Source organism: Castor canadensis, chromosome 4 (assembly GCF_047511655.1).
Source record: "Castor canadensis chromosome 4, mCasCan1.hap1v2, whole genome shotgun sequence".
NCBI classification, from domain to species: domain Eukaryota; kingdom Metazoa; phylum Chordata; class Mammalia; order Rodentia; family Castoridae; genus Castor; species Castor canadensis.
Window position 1 is genome coordinate 161,171,349 of NC_133389.1, and position 19,215 is coordinate 161,190,563.

General features: G+C 33.0%; 1 protein-coding gene across 13 annotated transcripts in view; it reads right to left on the bottom strand.

Annotated features, from left to right (window-relative positions):
* Erbb4 (erb-b2 receptor tyrosine kinase 4) overlaps positions 1 to 19,215 on the bottom strand; it is a 1,037,871-nt gene that overhangs the window by 961,513 nt on the left and 57,143 nt on the right. For 2 of the 13 annotated variants that reach the window (XM_074071632.1, XM_074071633.1), the window contains exon 2: positions 16,523 to 16,737. The exons of 8 other annotated variants lie outside the window; for them this stretch is intronic. In XM_074071632.1, coding sequence (XP_073927733.1) covers positions 16,523 to 16,583 — 61 coding nt within the window. In that variant the 5' untranslated portion in view covers positions 16,584 to 16,737. Of the gene's footprint in view, positions 1 to 14,342; positions 14,459 to 16,522; positions 18,449 to 19,215 lie in introns of those variants that run through there. 3 more of the 13 variants (XM_074071641.1, XM_074071642.1, XM_074071631.1) reach the window with 3 other exon arrangements.

Genomic DNA, 19,215 nt, shown 5'->3' on the forward strand with positions numbered 1-19,215 from the left:
AGTAAGGATCTGAGCTGGGTGTGGTAACACACACTGTAATCCCAGCACTCGGGAGGCCAAGGCAGAAGGATCACAAGTTCAGGCCAGTGTGGACTAATGGTAAAATCCTAAAAAATAAATAAACAAAAACACCAGGAAGGACTTTTATGTATATAATTTTTTTTTCACTTCTGCAACAATCCAATCCCTTTCAAGGGGTTGTTCTCCAACACCCAGACGCTTCCAGTGACATGCTTTAGCCTTTCAGTCATCCATTCTCTGACTAGGTGATCACATGTATTCTCTCATGTTGATTATCACTCAGGTCCTGATCATTCACAAATCTGTCCAAAATCATTGCCAAATTATCTCAGACTCTAACCTTTCTCCTAAGTGACAGACTTGCACCCTTAGCTACTTGCTGCTTATCTTCTTGGTATCCCAGGCATCTCAAACTCAGCAGATAATTTTGTCAGAGCCTTTTTTCCCACTTTTGCTGCCATTTTCTCAGCTTCAACAGAAGCAACAGCCTCTAGCCCTGAGCTATCCTGCAGAACTTTCAGCAATGATGAAAATATTCTTTATCTTCATTGTCCAACATTATATTATGCTCAGTAGCCACATATGGCTGTGTAGCATGTGAAATGTGGCAGTGAGAAACAGAACAAGGAGTTTGAAGATTAAACTTTGGCATTTTAAATTGCTTCATCTTCAAAAGCTGTTTTGTTGTATACTGTTACTGTTGGTCTCCATTACCAAAGATGGGAGGGACAGAAGAGGCATTATTGATAAGGTTTCAACCACAGTACACAGAGAAAATTCTACACATTAGATTCAACTTGAACTTATCTATTGTTTCATTTTTTGTATAGACAAATGAATAAAGTGTCAATTTCAGAAGTTTTGGTTACAAAAAGGAGGGAAGGAATACCAATTTATCTTCTTTTATCCTATAAGAATAAAAGAAGTATGAAATAATACATTGAAAAAACATGACACTATTTTATTTATTTAACAAATATTTACTGATCACCTACAATACTAACAGCACCATGCTGGGTATTAGGCTTCCAACAGGAAAACAAACTGACATCATTCCCCATCTCAAATATATTTAATATAGTGGGTTCTTTCCCCAAGCCACCTTTCTTTTTTGGTTTAAATTTCAGGTTTATTTCACCCTAGGAGGAGAATTGAAAAAAAAAGGATCAGGGAAAAACAAGCACAAATATTTTTCTTCTGGGAAGAAAAATTGTTCATCAAGTAAGCTGTAGTGTTCACTTTCTCTAGAGCATTATTTTTTATATTAAATCTGATGTTTTTATATAGCAACCTTTTGCAATGAGAGGAAATGTAATTTCAAGAAACAGCTTCAAAGGAATTCTTCTAACTACCTAACATAAGATGAAATGGGGGAAACATGACAATGAAATATATATTAAGAACAACTTGTAAAAGTATATATTAGTCTCAAAGTCTTTACAACAAAGTTATATTACAGTTGTCAGAAAGCATGGCATGCTGTAAGTAAATGTAAAGTATTTTTTGAGTACTAAAACTTATGGGATAAATAGGGTACAAGATTAAGTGACAGGTAGAAGAAATAGAAATCTGTAAGAGCTGATTAATTATTACAGAATTACACTCTCCACTGATTGTTCTTCTTAAGTATAAAAAGATTGAGTCTGCTGTTTATAAATATAATGATGCTTCTTTCATTAGCTATCTTCTCTTAAAAAATAATACTGAGTTGATTAACCACGAAGGCTAAGAAACAAATATTCTGCAAGGAGCTTTTAATGAACTAACTCATAATTAAAATAATATTTTTTTTAAAAAACATAGCATTTATAGATAAGAGATACAATCTTGTGCAGGGTATTTAAGGACAGATTTTATCAATTTATTTCAAAATATGTGAGAACAAATATATAGAGAGAGACATCCATCCGAAACATAAAAGGTAATCATCAGTAGTGTCTTCCACAATGTGTCATCAAGTAGTAATTGTAAACTGTGCTTTTCCTAGTAGACACAAAAATTGATTATAATAGCCTTTTTCTCCTGAAACTAAATGTTCCATGTTTTTCATTTTTCACTATACATAAGTTAAAGTTTCATTATAACCATGCCTCAAATTCTGAGTTTATCCACCTCAATATTCAACTTCTCATGGGTACACCACAGATGTTCATAGAAATGTGCAATAAACTTCATTATGCCAACTTTGGCAAAAATAGGCAGGGTACTTCAAAAATACCATAGTCACCTTTAATGACCCATCACAAAATGTGTATTTTAGTGTATGTGTAACTCACACATAAATGTAGTAACCATTTTTAGATTAATGGGAAATATTTATGTCTTTTTTTCTTTTCTTTTTTGCTCCAAACACATTAGCATTTTTACAAGCTACAAAGGAGGAATATTCTTTAAGATGTTGGAATCTCCGAATCATATCACATTTTCTTCCTCTTCCTGACAACACCTATGTTTTGTGTTTTAACCTTTCTTTAAGCGACCATCTGTATTGTGTTTTAGATAATTCCAAACCCTCTTTTCTGGTCTGTTCCAAGTTTTGCTAAATATTCTTCTACAAATTATCAAAAGACAGTCCTGTCATGATGGAGAACCCAAGCGTTATTTGAAGGTCATGATGTGATTTATTTCATTTTAATAGCTTTCGTGGAGAGTGTCCTATGACATCTCCACAGTGAATTCTACTAAATCACTACCTAACATTTTATTGGCATGATTTGGTTTTATTTTCTCTAAACCTTTTATTTTAATACCCACATGAAATTTCATCCAACAGTTTTTAGTGAACCCAATTTTCTCCTGGAATTCTTTTTTGTTTGATGAGAGGTTTTTGAAATGATCATCGAGGTACTGTCCTAATGAAGAGTGTAGATTAGAACTGAGCCATATGGGAGATTCAAACACAGCATTCTGTTTTAGTTTGTACTGATAGCCTATAATAAATTTATAGTTTTGATTTTTGAGATGATTTTTTTGAAATAGGACACTAGTAATATTTTTTCATACATCATCCCAATATTATTGTATTATTTTGTCATTTAGATGTAATAATATTATTACTTTAATATATAAAATATTCATACTGTGTTTCCCTCCCTTGGCTCCCAAAGCCACTTTTTCCACATATTATTTCAACAAATATTGTTGTATACCTATTATGTGTCATGTGCTAACCATATAGAGATAAAACAGAAATGTTGAGAAAGTAAATTTAAGTATCATCAGGAGAGAAAGATCACAATAAAGAACAATGATATATTTTGAAAATACCATATAGTAAGGTAAAGGAATAATTTCTTTAGGGAGTGAGAAATATGGAAAGCTGATGATAAGAATTTTCTTTTTAGTTGGGTTTTGAGAGATATGTAGAATTCATATGATATACCATATGAATGGTGATAAAGTATAGCATTCACCTAGAAAGGGTTTAAGATGGGACAGGGTGTCATTTGCTAAAGGAAATTGAGTAAGCTAATATGGCAATATTAAAAGAAGGAATTCTCTACACTTTGGTGAGAATGTAAATTAGTACAACAATTATGGAAAGCAGTATGCAAGTTCCTCAAAAGATGAAAAAAAATCTATGCTATTATGCAGCTATCCCCCTCTCTATATATATCCAGAGGAAATGAAGCCAGAATACAACATAGATACATGCATGTCCATGTTTATTGCAGCACAATTCATAGTAGCTAAGATACTGAATCAACTTAGGTGCCTATCTGTGGATGATTAGACCAAAAAAATGTCTAATTTTTTAGAATGTCTAATATATAAAGAATATTATCAAGCCATAAAGAGGAATGAAATCTTGTCATTTATCGTAAAATAAATGGAGCTAGAGGACCTTATGTTAATAAAATAAGACAGGAACAAATAGACAAGTACCACATGTTCTCTCCCATATGTGGAAGTTAAAAAGTTGACCTAAAGGGTAGAATAGTGATTGCAAAAGGTTGGGAATTCCACGGAGAACAGGTCAAAACAAGACTGGATTTCATTAGTGCATACGGTATGCAGATACTAAAATATCAAACTGAATATGCACAATTAATATGTTAGTAAAAAGAAAAATAGATTTTTAAAAAAGGAATCAAGTATAGAAATAAAATATAAATCTTGAAAAGCAGAATGCAGAAAGTACAAAGGACCTTCTAAGATGTATCTACATGTTTGGACTTGATTCTCTAGGAAATGAAAGCTTTAGTTACAAGGGTCACACAGTCAGACCTGTATTGGAAAAGATCATAAGGCATACTGAAGAAGAAGATAGAGGGACCGATTTGGAAACAATGGACTATCAATAGTTCCAGATAGAAATTGGCAAAAGCAAAGACTAAGATAGTGGAAATTAAGAGGGAGAGAACAGCTGATAGGAAGGAATACTTTAGAAACAAAAATTAATGAGCTTGAAGATATGGTTTAGAGGACATGAAAAACAAGACTTAAAGCTTCTCATTTACAGTAACAAGTAACTGGAGCAGGAAAAAAGACAGCAGTTTTTACAAGTATCTTAAAGAAAAGGAACATATCCAGATCATTTTAAGACACATTGTTACAGTTCCTACAAGTTTATAGGCATTCAAGTGGGCTGTGAATGAATGAACTACATTCTTTCTTGCAGTCAGTCATTATTACAAGTTCCACGCTTTCACTCATGAGTTGGCTTTTCTAGATGACCAAAATAGAAAAGTGTTTTAAGCATACTTAAAGGTTTGACTATAAATTTGTACCAGATGAAATTTAGAGTCACATATGAGAATATTTTGTCTTCATACATAAGGACACTATTAGTTTATGCTTTTTGAGCTGAACTAAAACTACATTTGGACACAATATTTCTTTATTTTCACCTCCAATTAGTTCTTCCTCCATAGACAATTGTAAATTTATCAAAAAAAGTCAGGGTGACCACCTTAGTAATTAACACATACACATGATGCAAGCATTCGTTTTATACACATACACATAATTATCCCTTGGTATCTATGGTGAATGGTTTCAGGATCCCCCCCAAAGCGATGAAATTTCAAGGGTTCATCCTGGCTTTTCTCATATACATTCCATCATCCCTAGATTACTTATAATACCTAACACACTGTAAAATTACATAAATGGGTGTACTACATGGTTTAGGGAACACTGACAAGAAAAGAAAATCTGAGCATTCTCAGTAAAGAAACAATTTTTAAAAATATTTTTGTTCCACAGTTGATTGAATCTGTAAACATATACTTATATATATTCTGCAAATACATAGATACACACATATATATTATTATATTATATATATAGTAACATAATATAATATAATATATAGAGAGAGGCAGAGAGAGAGAGATCACTGGGCCATGTACTAATTTCATAATTGATGTGATTTCTGATTATGAACAGTAAATTTGTTTCAACTGTCACAGAATTTCTGAATTATTTTTGGTGTTAAGTTTTATACACAAATGGGTTAAATGATAGGAAAAAAGCCAAAAGATTGAAAATATTATTTTACATTAATGTTCTCATATGCAGTAAAATGACATATTATAATACTCCAATACTAAGAGCCTAAGAGGCACAAACTAATTATTTTGTGTGTGTCCTCAGACAGTTTCATTCAATTAGCTGCATGACTCAGTTCAAAAGGTGATTAATTGGCCTCTATTTCATAAAGCTGAATTACCATCTCAATTATGATACATGCAAAAACATTGAGAAATTTAAATTTTAAGTTTAATCACCTTGTCTAAATATTAAACATAGGGAAATAAGAAGGGTGATTGAAATGCAAACCTTTCCTGGGAGAGAACAATTTTCTACTGGCTCAAACCCAATGACATACTCGGTATCAATACTTCAGCAGGCAACCTTCTAGAAGTGGGATCCAAAATTGCCCTTGCTTAACTAGTGATTGGACAGGGATTAGTTGTGCACAGGAGGATATCAGTAACCCAGGAAGTCTCTAATGATTCTTCTTATAGTGAATTTTAATCATTTTAGCTAGGAATGATTAAAATGTTTAATTGTTGCATTAAAATCAAATAGGCAATTTGCTCTACTTTTCTCACAACTTTGTTGCACTTTTAAGTTCAATTTTTACATAAATGTTTCAAAAATATTGAGATAATTTTACATATAAGTAGACTTATTCTTAGACTGAAGTCTCTGCTCTCTTTGTTATGGGTAAGTGAATATTTGTAGGTAAAATTTCATTGCAGCAGTCATTTTGCATTTGTGGTTTGTAAACAGGTAATCACAATTTTTTTTCATAGCAATTCTGAGATTAATATTTTAACATTTTAATCTTGGAGTACAAATTAAGGCAAATAAAGATAATCTAAAGGAAAGAAACAGTGATAGTCTCAGTAATGTCTGTGAATGAGGAAGCAGAAACAGAAGGACAATGATATTCTACATTTTATACTGTTCAAAATTGTAGTGTTTTCATAAATCACTGAGCAAAGAAACTGAAGAAGACCTCACAAGATGGAAAGATCTCCCATGCTTATACATTGTAAGAATTATTATCGTGAAAATGGCTATACTACCAAAGCAATCTTTATGTTCAATACAATCCTCATTAAAATTCCAATGATGTTCGTCATAGAGATTGAAAAATCAACCGTACAGGTCATATAGAAGCACAAAAGACTTCAAATAGCCAAGGCTATACTGAGAAAAAAGAGCAACACTGGAGGTATCACAATACCTGACTTCAAACTATACCACAGATCCATGTCAATAAAATCAGCATGTTACTAGCACAAAAACAGACGCGAAGACCAATGAAACAGAATAAAAAAACTCAGACATAAATCCATACACCTACAGCCACTTGATTTTTGACAAAGAAGACAAAAACAGAGAAAAGATAGCCTCTTCAACAAATGTTGCTAGACTGGATATCTGAATGTAGAAGACTTAAACTAGATTTCTGTCTTTTACCTGTAAAAATATCAATTTAAAGTGGATCAAAGACCTTAATATGAGGCCCAAGACTTTGGAACTACTGCAGAAAAGGGTAGGGAATACACTGGAATATATGGACATAGGCAATAACTTTCTAAATAGAACTCCAATAGCTCAGCAATTAAGACAAAGGATTGACAAATGAGACTACAGGAAATGATCCTGCACAGTAAAGGAAATGGTCTCCAGACTGATGAGCAGCTCACAAAATGGGAGAAAAATTTTGCCAGCTATACATCTGATATATCATAATCCGAATTTACAGGGAACTCAAAAAAATTAAAATCCCAAAGAATTAATGATCTAATGAAGAAATGGGCAAATGAACTGAACAGAAATTTTTCAAAGGAAGAAGTACAAATGGCCAAAAAACACATGAAGAAATTCTTGACATCCCTGACCAGAAAGGAAATGCAAATAAAAACCATATTAAGATTCTACCTCCCTCCTGTTAGAATGGCTACCACCAAGAGCACAAACAATAAATGTTGGTGGTAATTCAGGGAAAGAGGAATCCCTATACACTATTGATGGGAATGTAAATTAGTATAACCGCTGTGGAAAGCAGTATGGCGGTTCCTCAAAAAACTAAAAATAGAACTACCATATGATCCAGCAATAGCACAACTAGGCATATATCCAAAGGAATGTAAGTCAGGATACAATAAAAACATTTGCACAGTCATGTTTATTCCAGCATTATTCACAAAAGCAAAATTATGGAAACATCCCAGAGTCCTATAATCAATGAATGAATTAAAAACTGTGGTATATGTAGGAATACTTTTTAGCCATAAAGAATAATTAAATTTAGTTGTTTGCAAGTAAATGGATAGAACTGGAGATCATCATTGTAAGAGAAATAATCCAGATTCAGAAAGAAAAAGGTCACATGTTTTCTCTCATGTGTGGAAGATATATCCAAATTACAAATACAATCATTATTATATACATATATATTGTATTACATTATAAATAACATATTTATATATTATACATATAACATGTTTCCAATAGTGGGACTTTTATAGGAGACCAGGGCAAGAGAGAAAGAAAAACAAGAGAATGATAGAAAATTAATATTGAAATACATCACATTTGTCTATGAACAAGACACAACAAAATACAATGACAGTTTTGAACAATATGGGGTAGAGGGAAAAGTGTAAGGAAGAGTAATAGGGGGGTTAGGCTGATTAAAATACAAAATATTTTTAAGTAAAATACCAAGGCAAAACTCCACTGAACAATGAACAGACACTTAAACAATGAAGGACAGGAATGTAAAACAGGTCATGTTAAGGAGAGGGTACCAGTGGGAGGGAGAAAGTAAATGAAGAGGGTAAAGGAGGGTGAAAGTGGACAATGTATGAATGAATATGTATGAATATGGCACATCGAAACTTGTCAAAGTTATTTTAAGCAGAGGGATGGTGAAGAGGGAGAATAATGAAGAGATGAACCAAACCCAAGTACATTTTATGCATATATGAAAATGTCACAACAAAAGTTCCTGTACAACTACTACAGACTAATAAAAATGTTAAAAAGAAAAGAAAATTATTGTTTTCCTACAAATTATGCATGTAGCCATTTCATCCAAAAATTCCTTTGAAAAACGTAAGGAAAATTATACACTTTAAAGCATATAAATGTGTAGTGCAGTTTCAAAGAAAAGCATTAGGAGTTCAGCCCTGGCTCTTAACCATGATTGTGTGACCCAATCAGTATCTTTTTCTCCACTTCCTATTTTCTTGCTCCTCAAGGCTTTGTCACCTCCCTACCTAATATAAAATTTGTACTCTTCACTATGTATACTTCAATTAGTTATTCCCTGGTCATATGTATCAAGTATTCATGTATATCCTTTTATTGCCCTCTGTTTTCTCTTCCACATTCTCTCTTCTTACCTAAACTGCTGTAGTCACTTTTTCTTTTATGTGAAATTCCATACCACATTCAAAAGTATAATAACTTAAAAAATAAGTCAAGCTGGTATTCTATCTGACAAATATGGAAAACAATCAAAATTTAAGTGGAATTATTTATAAACACTAAAATCATTAATTTCTATACCTACTAAAAGTATTTAAAGCATCACATGATGCCAAAAGTCTTTAATCTGTTTTAAATGAATATGTTTTATACAATATAAAATCAATTTTAGAAGTTTAAAAATATTGCACCAATCTAAACAGTACTGACCTGTTTTGCTGTCACTACTGACATGTATACTATTTTATCTGTATTAGACATTAAATTACTATTTTTGAAAGGAAGACAGTAAGTATCAATTTAAAGGGGAATTATAAATATCACAAGATAATGTGAAATATAACATAATCATTTGAGCACAATAGATTTTATTTATCTTCCATATGGCATTTTCTAATAAGTTGTTCAATGGTTCCAAATTGTATTTTTCTTAAGAGAAAAAATTATTTTCTCTCTATATTAGGAGTCAATTGCTAATTTCTATTTTTCCAAAATATTAACTGTGCATCAATATTCAATTTAAAGAATATAATGGTGAATCCAAAGAAATTAAACACCCAAGAAACAAATTTCTTTCTCTATGCCACTTAACTCACTAAGGAAATACTTTTCTAATATATATATAATATTGATAGAATTTTCAACCAATAAACATCTAAGTATCCAGAATACTAAAACAATATCCTCATTATTTATATATGTAGCATAAAATAATATTTTTTAATATTTAGTGTCAAAAATACTTGAAAGTTTTCTTCCAAGATGAAAGAAACCATTATCCAATTCTACACTGAATGTCTCTTTTTAAAATGTGGTTTCAGGGGATTAGACTTGTAAACACTTTGGACAAAATGTAATGGAGTTTATAGCCCATAGTAATTGTAAGTTTCCTTTTCAGGAAGTGTTTGTCCTGATGATACACTGTCTACTACAACACAACACTGCCCCTCTTTGAATGCAATTGCAACCTCAGTGAAATCTGACTGTCACTTTTAATTTTGTTTTTGTTTTTTTGAACTCACAGTTCTAAAAAGATAGTATGTTTTGGGTTCTATTAGTGTGCTTGGCACCATAACAACACTTTCAAATTCTCTCATTTCCTGGGTTATTGCTTGCTAAAGACAATTGCTACACAGGTAAATCTCTTAACAGCTATTTATAGCAAATTAATGTTATGAATGTTTCTAAGATCTTTTGGAGGGCACCACCTTAAATTTGAGACCAATGTATTGATTTGTATATTTGTGTTTTTAACAATATACCCACATTCAGATTCTCAATGCCATCTATAATTCTAGTCTCATCATACATATTTAATCTTTTTCTCGACTTTTTTCAACCCCATAATGAACCAGTCTTCTTGTTCTTGGAACAGCTAGACTCATTCCTGTTTCTAATATATTTTCTTTATTCTTCCTTCTGTAAGGAACATCAGTTTTCTTTAGCTCTTCCTTTTAATATTATGCTTATAAATTCAACTAAACTTTTCAAAATCTTCAGAAAGTTGTGCCACATACTGACAGTGACAGCCACTGAAACTCCACTGCACACACAGTCTGCAATGTCACATAACCTCGAAACAGGTTTTGTGGCTGATTTGTGTTTTAGGTCTATTGTACCTCTAGAAGTACTTCACAAAACTTGGAAAACTTGGGAAGAGACTAAGTCTACCATTTCATTATTTGTTGTTATACATACCAGATCAAGATATAGCCAGATTTAAGCCTTTCTACCCCACAAAAGAAAGCAGAGATTATTTTTTCACAACACACACAGGTGGGGAAAAGTACCAGCCTCTCTGTGCTTCACCACTCATAAGCCTATCTGCATCAGCTACTGGCTGGAGCATTTGCCTTATTAGGGGATTCTATTTCTGCTTATTTCAACTATATGACTGAAATAAATGTAGGGTTGCCCACTGTAATACCAAGCACCAAGGCATATATTAGAAAAATAATGAGAGCTGGGTCAATCAGAGAGAGTCCCTGGAGATATTCAAATTGGAATTAAGAGAAGGAGAGATCCTTATTATCTGAATGGCAAAGTTTAGAAGCTCAGAGCCTGGAAAGTGTTGTCAGCTGTGGTTCAATCTTTTTTCTTTTTTTCATTTATTCACATGTGCATACATTGTTTGGGTCATTTCTCCCTCCTCTCTCTCCCCCTCCCCCTCTCTCTTCCAGGCAGAACCTGTTCTGCCCTTATCTCTAATTTTGTTGAAGAGAAAACATAAGCAATAATAAGAAAGACAAAGTGTTTATGCTAGTTGAGATAAGGATAGCTATACAGAGAGATTCCTAGTATTGCTTCCTGTACAAATGTATTACATCCCAAGTTGATTCATCTCTAACTGTCCTTTTCACTAGCTCCTGATCCCCTTCTCATATTGACCTCTGTTGCTTTAAGGTTTCTGTATTAGTTCCTCTGCAGTGGGGACATCAAATGCTTTCATGTTTTGGGTTTCTTATTTATCCCCATACCTCCTGTATGTGCTCTCCCCTTATCATGTGACCCAGGTCCAACCACATTGCTATATTTGCCCTAGATTTAAAGTCTGCATATGAGGGAGAACATCAATCTTATAAGGAAATTTAAGCTATGAGAATAAGACTAACACCAAGTGAGCAGAGATCTAGATGGTCAGCAAGAGTAGTTCCTGGTGTTTTTTTGTTTGTTTGTTTGTTTTTTGCCTTAGTTATCTCTGAGACCTAAAAATATCTTTCAGCAGCTAGACAACTGAAATCTTTAAGATGATATACACTCAAAGTGTAACAATGCAGAAGAAAGGATTATGTATTATTTTATTGGCTTTCTTCTTTATTATGGATATGTTCTAAATTTAATTTAAGGAACTGGAATCACTTAAAAAGCAAGAACAGACACACATTAAAGCTATCCACTGAAATGGAAGTTGTTTTCATGTATAAATAAAATAATATAATAGATCAAATTAACTCCCTAATATTCCCTATACATACTCTGGATGATTTTAAGAGAAGAAATCACTACAAGGATTAACTTCACCATTCATGTGAATCTCAGATAATAACCTGATAACTCAAACGTGAGAGATAATGAATGAAGCTACCCAATGTTATGACTACAGGCATATCACATACGCAAAATATGGATGAGATGCTGCCTAGATTTTCAATATTAATCTTTCTCCTTGAATCAAAATAAATGCCTTACAATCCATTTCTAAATTTAAGAAAATTTCTAACAAGTTTTAAGGAATCAATAAAATGTACGATACTTATTTATCAGTTACAGAAAAGAAATAATATCTCTCAAATTCCATGTTCATTGAGAGACTATTCATGGTCTTTTTTTTTTTGTTCATTTGAGAGACTGTTCACAGTGTTTAGCCTTAAATCTTAAACTGTTACTTCTTGTCAGTACAACAAATAGAAATCTATCATTAATATAGAAATGAAATACTCTACTACAATTAAGAATTTGTTACAAATACTTTTGCTATTACTAGTACTAGTAGTACCATGAGTAAACTAAGGTCTCTGCAATACTGAAAATTTAGTGTGGTCTAGTCCAATGCCACCATTTTACTTCACCGATCAATTCTTTCTTACCTATCCTTGCAAATAAATAATCTAGGTATTTAACTGGAAAAGACCATGTTGCAAATAAATAATCTAGGTATTTAAATGGAAAAAATCATGTTGCAAATAAATAATCTAAGTATTTAACTAGAAAAGACCACGTTTTTAAAATCTGTCACTGAAATATAAATGAAACATGTTGTCACTTTCTAAAATGATGTAGATCTTTTCCAGCTCTTACTGTCTTCATTGTTGTTGATGTTGGTGGGATAGAAACCCTAAAAGAGATTCAGTTTCACTTTACATTTTGCCTTTTTATTGATAATTTGTAAGAGCTAACAATACTGCTAGAGAGAATATTTAATACAATTGTTTCCTATTTTGATAATAGACAAAGCCAAATATAGGTTATATTTGCCCAATTACCTAGTCAGTCAACAAGGATAAATGGAAGCTTGAACACTTACTGTGTCACTCCCCTCTACCTCAAGTTAGAAGCAATGTCACAGGCACTTGAGAGTCTCTAACACTTGAGAAAATAAAGTCTAGTTTTGTGATAAAAATCAGGAAATAAATTGGTATGTTGTTATTATTTGTATATAAAATGTCTCTAAAGACTCGTGTGTGGTAGGTTTGGTTTCCAACTGGTGGTGCTATGGAGAGGTGATTTGATCATGAGGATGCTGACCTCATCAATATATCAATCCATTGATGACTTTGTAACTGTGTGGGGTATTAGGAGTTCAGGCTCAGTTGGAGGACGTAGATCACTGGGATATGTCATTGAAGGATATACCTTATCCCTGGCCCTTTTCTCTCTCTCTCTTTTCTTCCTGGCTGCTTTGACCTGAGCAGCCTCCTCCATCATTTGGTGTTACCACCATGATATTGTGCCTTTTCAAGGGTCCACAACAATGAAACCAGTCAACCTTGGACCAAAAGATCTACAATCATGAACCAAAGTAAATCTTACCTCCCTTAAATTGTTTTCTCATGCAGTTTGTCACAGTGATGGAAAACTGATCAAGTATACATAAAGTATCATTTTGTAACTCAGTTGTAATTTGTAAAACATTTAAATCATGCAAAATCCAACACATATCAATGAAATATATTATAAACAAACCACTAGTGCTCGAGCTTATCAATCATAAGTTCGTTTTATAGATAGGTACAGTATATTGTAAGAGGTATGTCCAATATTTTCAAAATTTAACTTGTCTACTGAAGGGAAAAGACAGGGAAAAAGAGAAACTGAAATGCATTAAAATCTAAAATATATTGGCAAAACAAACATTTTTTGTGTGTAGTGCTAGGGATTGAACTCAGCACCAGTTCGTGCTAGGCAAGCATTCTACCTCTGAACTGAAGCTCCACATGTCTTTGATGTGGATAATGCAATCGCCTTTATACAGCTAAGGAAACGGGCTCAGAATATATAATGAACTCCCCAGGCTGTGGAGGTGCAAAGTGTCATAGCTCGTGTGAATCCACATCCACATGGCTCTGTAGTACACTACTGCTTCCTAACTTCCTATACTGCTTCTAAACCAACAGGAAGAAAACAAGGAAAAGTAACTAAATATTTAATTTGAGAAGTCTTGAGTTCATACAAAAATCACCGACTGTAAGCAACTTTTAAAAAGGCAAATGCTGAGACACAGAAAGTCTACACATGGGTAAAACAGTGCTTCTCAAATGACTTACACTGAAGAAACAGGTTGTTTGTGTCAGTATAAACTGCCACTCTACTGTACTTTTTAAGTAGATAATAAAGTTAAATTGCTGGAGATTTATCCACATACTTACATACTACAGCAGTGCCCGACTGGTACAAACATTCTTAAATGCTAACTTTCAATTTTTGTTGTTATATCATGAAAAACTAGCACCATTCTGTGGTCCACACGTTGAGTTTTATCAATCTAGACAACAATGAGAGTAAGGCACTAAGTTTAACACATATTAGCGTATACATCAGAAAATATATTGATGCATCTAGATTTTGTTAAAGCAAAAAGATCCTTATCCCCTGAACAATTTGTTGCAATATCTTGAGGCTCCATAAACTATTTTTCATGTTTGGTTCAGTATGAAAATAAATAAAGGACTACTTAAAATTTAGAAAGTTAAATATAGAATAAAGTATATATTGTCTCACTAACTATAAAGTGAGAAAAACAGACATGACAACTGAGATTGTGTTCATTTCTTATTCTGACTTTATATTTGCTGATGTTATTAAGCACAAACATGGCCAATTAATTTTGAGGATGGTAATTACTATTCTGCAGTTAAAATTATTTCATCGTTCTGACAGGCTCGGGATGTGAACTGTTCCTGCCGACTATATTGGTAATCACTGCAATAAGGAAATAAGATGACTAATGCTGCATTTATTCTTCCTGTCAAAGCTGGCACATAAAAACAGGTTTCCACACTTGCCATTTTACAAAATGTGCCAGCAGTTCATAATAGATTCCTAAAATGCATTTTGACAAAGTGAAAATTTGTTTTACATCATGAGATCTGGGCAGTGATTCTACATAAACATGCTAATTAAATTCAGAAAACAACAACAACAATCCATGAAACACATTTTCCCCTTAGCATAGTATGTTAGTTTTGTGTAACATACCACATAATGATAGTTAATTTTTAGTTTTCTTTTTCAGACACTACCAATAATAGACTATACTTAATAATAATGGATAATATGAGATTAGCATTTACTGATTACTGTAAATAATTATCAACATATTTTGTAATTTGAGAATAAAACTATCTTACTAGTTTTGGCATATGAAAGGAACCTACAGCTTACTAAGGAGTTCTGGTGTGCTATTTATTTCACACTAGGGTGGCTATAGATAACGATAATACACTACATATTTCAAAATACTTTAAGAAGGGATTCTAAACATCTTAGCCATAAAAAGGGTAAATGTCTGAGGAATAGACATATTTACACTGATTTGAAATTACATAATGTATCTATATATTACAACATCACATGGTCCTCATTAGACACACTGAATTTGTTTTTATCTATATATAAGAAAAATAATTTAATTCAAATTCTAAAGGTAAATAAATTAAAATAAAGAGTAAGACTCCCTTATTAATTTTGACATATAGATGAAGTTGTAGCTTACTAATATGGAAATTTTCATCTACTTAACATTTTCTTTCCTCAGAGTACAAAAGAACATCTAATAAGACTTTATAGCTAAACAAAGTAAGACAGGTTCAAAAGGTCAAAGGTCATGTTTTTCTTATATGTGGAAGCTGTAAGGTAAATGTACACAAAAATTAATTAATTTAAAAAAGATTTTGTGGCAAAGTTTTGAGCTAACCAGGTATTTTTTAAATTTATGAGGAACTATTATTATTAGAAAAAGTTTTTGTGAATGAGATTTAATTACTATGTGTTTTAATCTTCACATTAACACTGAATTTTAAAAAGGGGTACCTTTGATAAACACTGTATAATTGTTAATAGAAGCCAATCATTTTTTAAAATCCTTTGAAATTATACCTTAATGAAATATTATATTAAAGACAGTATGAAAATCACACAATATAAAATATGGATTTTTAATTATTTTATTGATGACACAATTTCCATTTAAATGCCCTAAGTGGATTAGATAATAAATTAAAGATATATGATAGAGGACCTACTTAATAGGTCAATAGGCCTCAGAAAATCCAGAAAAAATAGAGGCTTAGAGTACTTGCTCAGTGATGTCACAATACGGTATTTTGCACATAGAAGTTCAGTAAATGCTTATTTTACCAAAACATGTTAATTCAGGAGGCATGAAAGTACAATTCAAAGTAATTAGTTTCCTAATTACTCAAACAACTGTCTCACATTGGTATTAATTTCATATTGCCCTGGCAGAAAAAAGTTTTAATTGATGTCATCATTACTGAAACAACCACCTTTATAAAATATTAGTATCTCTCAACTGGCAAAGAAATACCTGGTAGCTTGCCAGTAACTTGCCTGAGCCCCAGTGTGGGCACGTGCTCTTGGAAAACCATGCTCTGCACTGAAAACTGCTGTGGATGAACTTTGCCATCATCTTGGGATACCCCAAGGTTCCATTCTTGTGCTGCTCCTCTTCTCAGCCTTCCAAAAACTCTTCTGCTGCCATAATTTCAACATCCACAAAACTTTTTCCAGTCCTTATGTCTCCTGAGAAGGTCAAGTTCTTTTGATCAGTTAACTGCTGAGAAAACATTTCCAATAGAATACTCCACAGATACCTTAAATGTAACTTGCTGAAACATAAACTAATGACTGCATCTTGACATCCCATGATGCACTCTTTCTTACAGCCTCTATTTCTATTGGTCACATCAACATTTCCTAAACACACAAACTAGAAGGCTTGGGTATCTTCCAATTCTTGTTTCTCCTTCATTGTTCAAGTCCCCAACCTTCTTCTGGCTACTTCCACCCATGTAGGCACACAAAGCCCTGAGCTTAGAAGAATCTTAGCCTTCTCATACTGCTCTGTTCTCATCATGTCAAAATTATCAACAATTTTTAAATAAGGAGGTCCACATTTTATTACACTCTGTCATGTAAATTTTTTGTTACAGCCTTGCCTCCCTTGCATTTCTGTAAAACTTAATCAAGTTATAGCCTCTAAACATATCATGAAATTTACCAATTCTGTACCTTTGTTCTCTTTTTCCCATTGCTAGAAATGTCCCATTTATTAATCAAATTCTCAAATACTCTTTTGTGATGCCACTTTCCCCAGCAAAGTTTACCTACTTATATAATTATACTAGGGGATATGCTCCCATAAAAACACAATTTGAGTGATTTTTAATTTTAAGACTGCATGATTAATTGTTTATGTATCTCTTATATTCTGTGAGTGCAGAAAAACAGAGGAAGTAGGAATTATTTCAACCAAAAGCGATACATAGAAAAACACTATCAAGTGTTTGTGTGTGAATACCATTCGCCTCGTGAATTAGTGTTTTCAAAACAAAAAGTTAATCAAATGAAAATAATGACTTGTATTTTCAACTCTGCACCCAAAACAGATTTACATTCATTTACTTTTCTCCCTAGTTCTCTCTTAACCTTAACTTAGTTGGGTAACTTTAATCTATGACCTGAACCTTCATAATGGACTCTCCTTCTTTCATTCAATTCTCTGTAAAGCAGCCAAAGTGATCTTTTAAAATACTAATCAGACTGTGGTCCTGTAACAATTATTCTTCGCTTACATCCTCCAGATTTCAGCTCAGATATTACTTCTCACTGGAAGTCTATGTCCAATTCTGAGGATCCTATTTAACTTTTTCTGCTTCTATTTGTGCTTTCAGAGTATTCTCTGGAACACTGATTCTTGTCCTAACTCCATAAACCTCAGTTTCTTCATCAACAAAATGGTATAGTAACAGAGCCTCCATCACAGTGTAACTGTAAAGATTAAATGAAATGATCTACATAAAACACTTGGTATAATGTTTGCCAACTTTCAAGTATCCAATAAATCCTAGCTAAGAGTAATAACTACTCAAACTAGTTTTGAGTCTGGAAATCACAGAGATATGAATAAAAATTATAGAGCATCAGAAAATTGTACTGTATGGCAAAAACCAAGACTGAAAGATTGTTTGTGTCTGTCAGGGAGATTGGTTCTCATTAGCTCCTCTCTGGTACTTGTTCTCCTTCTTACACTTCTGTCACTTTGATAGCTATGCAAAATTACACCTCCAATGTAAGCAGATACCTCAAAGCAACTGAGGCCAATAGGAAAAGGGGAACAGGTACTAGAGAAAAGGTTAGATCAAAAAGAATTAACCTAGAAGGTAACACCCACGCACAGGAAATCAATGTGAGTCAATGCCCTGTATAGCTATCCTTATCTCAACCAGCAAAAACCCTTGTTCCTTCCTATTATTGCTTATACTCTCTCTACAACAAGATTAGAAATAAGGGCAAAATAGTTTCTGCTGGGTATTGGGGGGGGAGAGGGAGGGGGCGGAGTGGGTGGTAAGGGAGGGGGTGGGAGCAGTGGGGAGAAATGAACCAATCCTTGTATGTACATATGAATAATAAAAGAAAAATGAAAAAAAAAAAAAGAATGCAAAAGGAACCGTTACAATTGATTTGACTGAGAAGTGGGCATGGAAGGTAAACATACCGTACACCCTCAGGACCACAAACACTTTACATTTATCTCTATTTATCCACATGTCAATTATTGACCCAACTGGCTCTCAGTCTTATAATAAGAAGCAATCATTTCCTAGTAAAACTGCCAAATTCCTATAATTCAAATGTATATTCTGTGGTGACTTTTAAATGAAAAGAAAGCGTGTTTTTAAAAGCAGTGTTCCCTTCTTGAATATTTCTAATTTATTGCTTTTGAATGGCCCAAGTTCAAATGAGACAATTAAATGCTGTGTCTTTTTTTGTTTAGAAGCAAGATGAAGGTAATTTGCTGCTTCATGCATCTGTTTCCTCATCAGCACAGTGAGGACTAGGCTAATTAGGGGATGGAAACAATATGGTCATATGGATAGGCCAGATTGCTTGTCACTCAGTTATTCAATGTGGGCTCTGTTTTGAGGACAGGAAACAGATAATGATTCTCTGGCATCTATTGCAAAGCATGAAATGGAAGAGCTAAGAAGTGTTCAGATG